Source organism: Aythya ferina (genome assembly GCF_964211825.1).
Source record: "Aythya ferina genome assembly, chromosome: 23".
In the NCBI taxonomy this organism is placed as follows: Eukaryota; Metazoa; Chordata; class Aves; order Anseriformes; family Anatidae; genus Aythya; species Aythya ferina.
The window spans coordinates 3,505,075-3,513,598 of record NC_140321.1 but is presented as its reverse complement, the minus strand read 5'-3'; the positions used below and the strand labels follow the sequence as shown (position 1 = coordinate 3,513,598).

Genomic DNA, 8,524 nt, shown 5'->3' with positions numbered 1-8,524 from the left:
GTTTAATAGGAAAGAAAATGGGGGAGAGGGGGAAGAATACAAAAAACAAGTGATATGCAACACAGTTTCTCGCTAACACCCAACTCATGCCAAACCTGTCTCCAGATAATGGTAGCCCCCCTTGGTCAACTCCCTGCAGTTTTATTGCTCCGTGTGGTGTCATATGGTATGGAACACACCTCTGCTCAGTTTGGGTCAGCTGTCCTGGCTGCGTCCCCTCACAATTTCTTGTGGATTCTAAGCTTCCTCACTACCAGGGCAGTATGAGAAGCTGAAAAGCCCTTGGCTTAGGGTAAGAACTGCTTAGCCACAACTGAAACACCAGTGTCTTATCAGCATTATTTTCCTCCTACATCCAAAACATGGCACCATAGCAGCCACTGTGAAGAAAATTAACTCTGTCCTAGCCAAAACCAGGGCAATATCCACCTCTTATTCTTTACCATTTATGTCATGGTCAGGTGTCACAGTTTCCAAAACATTCTCATTAATCATCACCGCCTTTCCAGCCTTTTGATATATACACACAGATATCCCTTGGTCTACGGCCTATCCCTCTGTGGTTCAGCCCTCTATGCAAGGGCTGTAGCTTTCATGACTTTGGGCTCCATCAGACATAATGATCTTTCAGGGTAGAAGAGGTGGTGTGTAGTGTTAAATTTTTGCATGCAGAGACCAGCTCTGGTGCAATACTACGATACTTCTTTAGTTGTATCATTGCTGCACTTTGGTTCCATCAAAATTCATTCTTCTTTGGTTTGCTGTTGCCTGAGGCAGGAATAACCAAGACTGTCTTTGCCAGCATGTAGTTTGTTGTTGTTGTTTGCTTGCTTATTTTGTTTGTATGTGCATTACATGGACTTTATCCCATTCTAAATAAAAGTTTTGACGGGGCAGGGTCAGATCAATTGGCAGATTTCCTAGTGTTGACTGAGCAGGTGGCTTTTTCCAAATGCATATTCCAATGTTTGAATGTCCCAGCACCCATTGCTCTTAGTGTAGTCTTTAACAGTCCATTGTATTTTTCCATTTTTTCCAGAGGCTTGTGCATGGCAGGGGATGTGATATACCCACTCAATGCCGTAGTCTTTGATACTGGTGTCTCTGAGGTTGTTTCAGAAATGAATTCTGATGTCTCAGTTCTTTCTGGGGGTGACGTGTCATTGTAAAACTTGCTTTTCAAGTGTTTTTTTTGCCTTGGAAGGGAAGGGAAGGGAAGGGAAGGGAAGGGAAGGGAAGGGAAGGGAAGGGAAGGGAAGGGAAGGGAAGGGAAGGGAAGGGAAGGGAAGGGAAGGGAAGGGAAGGGAAGGGAAGGGAAGGGAAGGGGAGGGGAGGGGAGGGGAGGGGAGGGGAGGGGAGGGGAGGGGAGGGGAGGGGAGGGGAGGGGAGGGGAGGGGAGGGGAGGGGAGGGGAGGGGAGGGGAGGGGAGGGGAGGGGAGGGGAGGGGAGGGGAGGGGAGGGGAGGGGAGGGGAGGGGAGGGGAGGGGAGGGGAGGGGAGGGGAGGGGAGGGGAGGGGAGGGGAGGGGAGGGGAGGGGAGGGGAGGGGAGGGGAGGGGAGGGGAGGGGAGGGGAGGGGAGGGGAGGGGAGGGGAGGGGAGGGGAGGGGGAGGGGAGGGGAAAGAGGGGAGGGGAGGAGGGCAGGGGAAAGAGGGGAGGGGAAGAGAGGGAGGGGAGGGGAGGGGAGGGGAGGGGAAGGGAAGGGGAAGGGAAGGGAAGGGAAGGGAAGGGAAGGGAAGGGAAGGGAAGGGAAGGGAAGGGAAGGGAAGGGAAGGGAAGGGAAGGGAAGGGAAGGGAAGGGAAGGGAAGGGAAGGGAAGGGAAGGGAAGGGAAGGGAAGGGAAGGGAAGGGAAGGGAAGGGAAGGGAAGGGAAGGGAAGGGAAGGGAAGGGAAGGGAAGGGAAGGGAAGGGAAGGGAAAGAGGGGAGGGGAGGGGAGGGGAGGATTCAAAATAATTAGCTAGAAATGAATGAAATGTCAGCTACAGCCCCTAAAAGCATCCAGTCCAAATAGACAAAGACAGCAGACTAGATCAGTGGTTAAGGTAGGGCTAAAACAAAGCTTTCTCTCCCATAGTTATATCACTTGAATCACACATCTTTTGATGTTTTCAGCTATTTTTCACACCCTCTTGCTTAACAATGATCATCAACTCTTTCAGGATGCACAATTCATAGCATTAAACATGTAAAACATGATATGCTTAAGTCTGAAGAAGTCACTCTGATCCCCCTTTACAGACAAGTAAGAGAAGTTTGCCACTCAAAATAGCATTTGATCTACTATCAGAAGTATGGAATTGGCTCGCTCCCTCCCATTGTCTACAGAGGGAGCCTCAAGTTCAGATCAACCAACTTCTACAGTTCCAAAGTCATCTGAAGTAGATCCCACCCAAAAGGGAAATAGAGATTTCAAGAGAGTCTTCTTAAACTCGGAGTAAATGATGACTCAGAGGTAGTTCAGATATTCTCTTGGCCAAGAAACAAACCAAACCAAACCAACAAAAATGTAAGCTTTGTGAGGGGACACTGCAATGTAAGCTGGCTGTAGGCATCATCGGTCCAATGCTGTCCGTAATGTAAGAAGAAAAAAAAAAGGAAATTCTTCTAGTGAAAATCACCTAACCCGTTTTGGAGACACTGTACGGCAGAGCTGCCGAAGGTAAGACACTTACTTCAAAATGCCTATTGTTATTATACAAAGGAAGTACTAAGGAAGTTCTAAGACCAAAAGGAAGTATTAAGACCAAAACTTGTAAGTCCTCATAGTTACTAAAAAAGAAGTACACAAAGTAAGAGTTGTTCTTCACAGGTGTTTTTCATTAGGTAATAAAACACTAACCTATCAGTAAAGCAATGACTGCCACGAGTTTAATTAACTTTAATTAAAAGCTAAACCAAGGCAATAGGTTAAAACTTTGTACCAAGGCAATAGGTTAAAACTTTGTAAATGATCAAAGAGCTTAGGCAGATTCTACTTCAGCTAATTGGACCTCAAAAGTTAAGAAAAGTATTGTAAATACATGTCCTTCCAGTCTAAGGGTAACTTTTAATGTTCTTCTCTATTCTGAGTAGGCTTTATCGAGGTCTCTCTCAAAACTGGAACTTCAGTAATGTACTATTCTTTCATTTCCATCCCAATAGAAACAATGAAAACCACAAAGATTCCCTTCAAATACATTAGATTTTTAAATGCCTGAAGATGTTAAGAGTTCCCTTATTTTATATATAAATTAAAATCATCTGTGGCTCCCACGTCCACAACTTTGACTTCCTTGTTCATGTTGGAAAAACCACAGACAAAAGGGCAGCGAAAGGGTAAGATACAGCAGACAAAGAAATTGGATTAAGTATTTACAAAAGGTGGCTGAATCATGACAGGGTTGTGAGCATTGCTCTTGTTTTGATAATGTATTATTCTCTTTTGTTGTGGTCTCTTGACAAGGTCCCTATATGTATTGTGGAAAATGTACTTCCGCACCACTCTCCCCATATAAGGATACACTTCTGCCACCAAAGAACATTTTTGTGCCTTGAGATTCACTAGTGTAGTCCAATGTTGGGTTCCCCCCTAGGTAACAGAACTTGAGCCTGGAGAATGCAGAGTTAATGACCATTTGTTCTGCTGTGGCAGTCTAATTTCTTCTCTCTCTTTCTCTCAGTTTCCCCTTCTGGGCAGTAACAAAACATGAAGCTGCCACAGTTGGCACAGTGCTGCATAGTGCTCCATCTGCATCACACACATAGAGGCACTCTTCAGGATAATGAATCAATGTGACTAATGAGGCAGACAGCACTGAACTTCACTCTTTATGCCTTATTGGTGTTCTCTGTGGGTATCTTTATTATCCCTTCTTTTGTTAACAGAAAGAATAGACAAAGGCTACTTGGTTTTGCTTTGTTGTATTCCTCTTTCTTTCTTTCTTTCTTTCTTTCTTTCTTTCTTTCTTTCTTTCTTTCTTTCTTCCTTCCTTCCTTCCTTCCTTCCTTCCTTCCTTCCTTCCTTCCTTCCTTCCTTCCTTCCTTCCTTCCTTCCTTCCTTCCTTCCTTCCTTCCTTCCTTCCTTCCTTCCTTCCTTCCTTCCTTTCTTCCTTTCTTCCTTTCTTCCTTTCTTCCTTTCTTCCTTTCTTTGGTTTGTCAGTGTTTTCGTTGTCAGCTGGGCTTTGTCTTTAGTGCAGGGAATTCCTATGGAACCATTTGGGACCACTAACCTGACATCTGGGGGAGCACATGGTCTTGGCAATTAACCCTACGCCTGTAATGAAGCAAACCCTTAAATACCAACTACTAATAGTTGTATGTTTGGGTCACTCTCGCACACTATGAAACTTAGTGAACACCAGTGTTACACTCTTACAGCACACACAGCAATTGCCTTCTTTGTTCAGCAAAGCCACCTCCAGAGTGGTAACCCTCAATCCAATGCCTCCCCAGGGATTCCCAGAGGCTCCTTGCTTCAGTAACTGGCTGAAACGCTCTGATCTCATTGCAGTGACTACTCCTCTGACACCCTGTCCATTTGCTTCCTCCCAGATGAAGCCAACAGAAAGACCAGAACTAGGAAACCATACTCTTCTGACAGAATTTGTCCTCTCTGGACTGTCCAACCACCCAGAACTGCAGAACTTGCTGTTCTTCACATTCTGCTTGATTTATACATTCACTATCACTGGAAATCTTCTCTTCTTCATTGCCACAGTGCATCCCAACCTCCACATGCCCATGTACTTCTTCCTCCGGGTCTTATCCTTCCTGGATGTTTCGACAGCATCCATTGTTGTTCCCAAGATGTTAGTAAACTTCCTGTCAGAGGAGAGGAGAATTTCCTACGTGGGCTGTGCCACACAACTCTACTTTGTGATTTTCTTAGGAGCTACCGAATGCTACCTGTTGGCAGCCATGGCCTATGACCGCTATGTGGCCATATGCAACCCCCTTAGATATGCAATCATCATGAATAGCAGAGCTTGTTTTTTCCTAGTCCTGCTGTCATGTGCTAGTGGTAATGTTGTGTCTGTGGTGCAGACAGTTTGGGTGTTCACATTGCCATTTTGTGGGCCCAACAAGATTAACTACTTCTTCTGTGATATTCCACCAATCATTATGCTCTCCTGCACTGACACCTTCTTCTATGAGAAGCAGATAATTACAGCCACAGTGCTGGTCATCTTTACACCATTTTGTCTCATCCTGGTATCCTATGCCTGCATCATCTCCAGCATTCTGAAGATTTCCTCTGCAGAGGGAAGATGCAAGACTTTCTCCACCTGTTTTTCACACCTAATTGTTGTAACACTATATTATGGTAGTGGGACCTTGATTTACTTACAGCCCAAGTCCAGTAATTCACAAGACACTAAGAAAATCATAGCTCTCTTTTACACAGTCATAATTCCTACATTAAACCCCTTCATTTACAGCCTGAGGAACAAAGAAGTGAAAGGAGCACTAGTCAAAATTATAGCTGAGCTGAGTAAGATATAAACTTATGCTGCTTGAAAGGAATCTTTCTTCTCCTCTGCATATTTGGATTGTATGTTTCTTTTATGTTCGACTGTTTTTAAATGTCCTGACAACTTGAATCACTAGGAAATTGGATGTATCTCAAAGTGCACTCAGGAACTTTTTGTTTCTTTTGTCCAGTATGAGTATATATGAAACTTACTAATTCAGTACTCATAATGCATCACCTTGTATCAGATGCTAGAGATGAAGATTTCTCTCTTTTTTTTTTTCTTTCTTTTTTTTTTTTTTTTTTTTTAATTTTATTGCTTCATGAAAGAAATATTCTTTATTTCATAGATAAACAAAAATTCTCCACCCCCCACATGCTCCCAACATCTTGTAATAGATCATACAATCATTCAGGTTGGAAAAGACCTCTAAGATCACCTAGTCCAACCTTTAACTTAGTACTAAAGTCCACCACTAAACCATGCTACTGAGTTTTGTATCTACACATTTCTTGAAGACCTCCAAGAATGGTGACTCAACCACTTCCCTGGGTAGCCTATTCCAATGATGCACAACCCTTGCGGTAGGTAAATTTCTCCTAATATCCAATGTAAACCTTCCCTGGCACAGCTTGAGTTCATTTCCCCTCATCTTACCACTTGGGGCTTGGGTAATGAGCATCTCATTATTTGACAGGGGAGGAAAGGGAAGAGAAGAAGAAAAACCAATACTTGTTTTGAGAAGAGAAGAGAAGAAGAGAAGAGAAGAGAAGAGAAGAGAAGAGAAGAGAAGAGAAGAGAAGAGAAGAGAAGAGAAGAGAAGAGAAGAGAAGAGAAGAGAAGAGAAGAGAAGAGAAGAGAAGAGAAGAGAAGAGAAGAGAAGAGAGAAGAGAGAAGAGAAGAGAAGAGAAGAGAAGAGAAGAGAAGAGAAGAGAAGAGAAGAGAAGAGAAGAGAAGAGAAGAGAAGAGAAGAGAAGAGAAGAGAAGAGAAGAGAAGAGAAGAGAGAAGAGAAGAGAAGAGAAGAGAAGAGAAGAGAAGAGAAGAGAAGAGAAGAGAAGAGAAGAGAAGAGAAGAGAAGAGAAGAGAAGAGAAGAGAAGAGAAGAGAAGAGAAGAGAAGAAACACAGTAAAGTCACTGTAGCAGAGACTGCAATGCATCTTAGACAATTATCTTGCTACCCAGGCCATACTGTCATTTGTATTTTGCATCTCTCTGCTACTTGTTCTTTATGCCATGAATAATAGCTTTTGGCAAAGTGACTGAGAGGTTTGTAGAAGCAATTGCAGATATGTGACTCCAGGACATTAGAGTATTCATTCAGGAGGAGGGAAGAAAACAGCCCTAGCTTTCTCAGAGGGGGAAGGAAACTGGAATCAGTCTCATCCACGGTCAATGAATGCTCTAAGTCCATAAACGATGACTGTATGTGCCATTTTACCTGGTAAATCAGGACGTCTAGGCCAGATTTCCCATAATTCTTCTGCCTCATATTTTTGTACAGCACACAAGGTTTCTCTTTGAACAAACTCCAGAAACCAAGACACATCATTTAGTCTTCCAAGAGTAAGTAATGTGTTATTTCCAAGAGCAAAATGTATTATTTGATCAATTCACCTAAACACAAAAAATACCGTAACAGGAAAGAAGAAACCTCTGTTGGGATTCATCTCCTCTGAGCTTTGTGTGTTGCCTTGTAGGGACAAATATTAGAGATAAGCATGATTGTAGGTCTATAAGCTGCCACGTTTAGCAGTACAGATATTGTTGATCACCTGGTCAAAGCTAAGGGTTTTAAACTGACCCTAACTCATGGGACTGCATGGGGAAGCTGATGTGTCAGAGCTGATGTGTGGAGACATTACAGACTGTCATTCTGTGTTGGCAGCTGACAGAAACTCCAACAAGTGGAATAGAACCTTACATGCTCCTCCCAGGTGGGTCACAGATTTGAGATGTTATATTACCTTATATACACCTTATCAGCTTATTCTACCAATATCTGTCCCACCAATAATCATAGGATCTTGTCATGGTCCTCTTCTTGGGTCACTTTTTTCAGGTATATTTAGCCAGTGTTGAGAGTCTGCTATCAAAAATATGTTGTTTAAAAGAATAAAACAATTGTTTATTGTTTAATGCATACAAAAGATTATTGGAATGTACCAAGCTCTAAGGCTAAGCATTTGTGTGTTTTTCACTTCCGACAAAGCACCCAAAGAGCCTTGGATGGCCAAGCAGGATTCCGTCAGGAGGGGAAGTAGAAGTCCCATAAATCCTGATGGCAGCTGCAAAGGTGTCTGAGTCATCAAGAGATGTGTGGGACTGCAATGCTTACTAGCATTTAAACAGAGAATTACTGAAGTTGGAAGGAAGCTTTTAAGATCTCTAGTCCAACTCACTCACTCAAAGCAAGTCAACTACAGCAGCGGGCTGAGGGTCTTGCCTAGTTCAGTTCTGAACATCTTCAAGGATGGAGACGCCACAGCACCTCTCGGCAACCTGTTCCATTGTTTGACTACCTCTGAAGTTAGAATGTTTTTCTTACATGTAATCAGAATTTCCTGTATTTTACCTTGTTCCCATTGCCTCTCATCCTGTCACTGGATGCCAATGAGTAGAGTATAGCTCCATCTGCTATGATCCATATTCTTTACTTATTTTTCATTCAGTTGTATGCATTCAACATAGCCCAAATACTTGATCATGGATGAGGTTCATACATTGCAACCGCAAGCCCAGCAGCAGAACTTCTGTATGGTGCCTCTAGTGGGGAATTAAAATCTCTTTCCCACAGCTCAGAAACAGAAAGCCAACAGAAAGTATGGTACAAACACCATCTTAAAATGATGGACCCTGTCTGTCATTTTCAGTGCCAACTTACTATTTCCTTGGTAGCAAGAATCCACTGCTGCAGGATGGGAGCAACTTAGTGCACTTTGGTGACTCCAGCCCTCAACTAAAATAGACTTTGCATTGGGGAACAAGGAGGTCTAAGTGGTCCTCAAAACAGTACCCCACCTCTGGATATAGGCTCACCCATTACCAAACCATTTCCAGCTTTGGCAATCAATTCT

At 43.3% G+C, this 8,524-nt stretch overlaps 1 protein-coding gene across 1 annotated transcript; it reads left to right on the top strand.

The window, feature by feature from the left end:
• Window positions 1-4,414: 4,414 nt before the first annotated feature.
• On the top strand, window positions 4,415-5,480 carry LOC311422742 (olfactory receptor 10A7-like; the record flags this gene model as incomplete). Its single annotated transcript, XM_084496094.1, has 1 exon — window positions 4,415-5,480. Exon 1 carries the CDS (start codon window positions 4,419-4,421, stop codon window positions 5,478-5,480), a length of 1,062 nt encoding a protein of 353 aa, XP_084352220.1. The 5' UTR covers window positions 4,415-4,418.
• Between the last annotated feature and the right edge of the window lie 3,044 nt (window positions 5,481-8,524).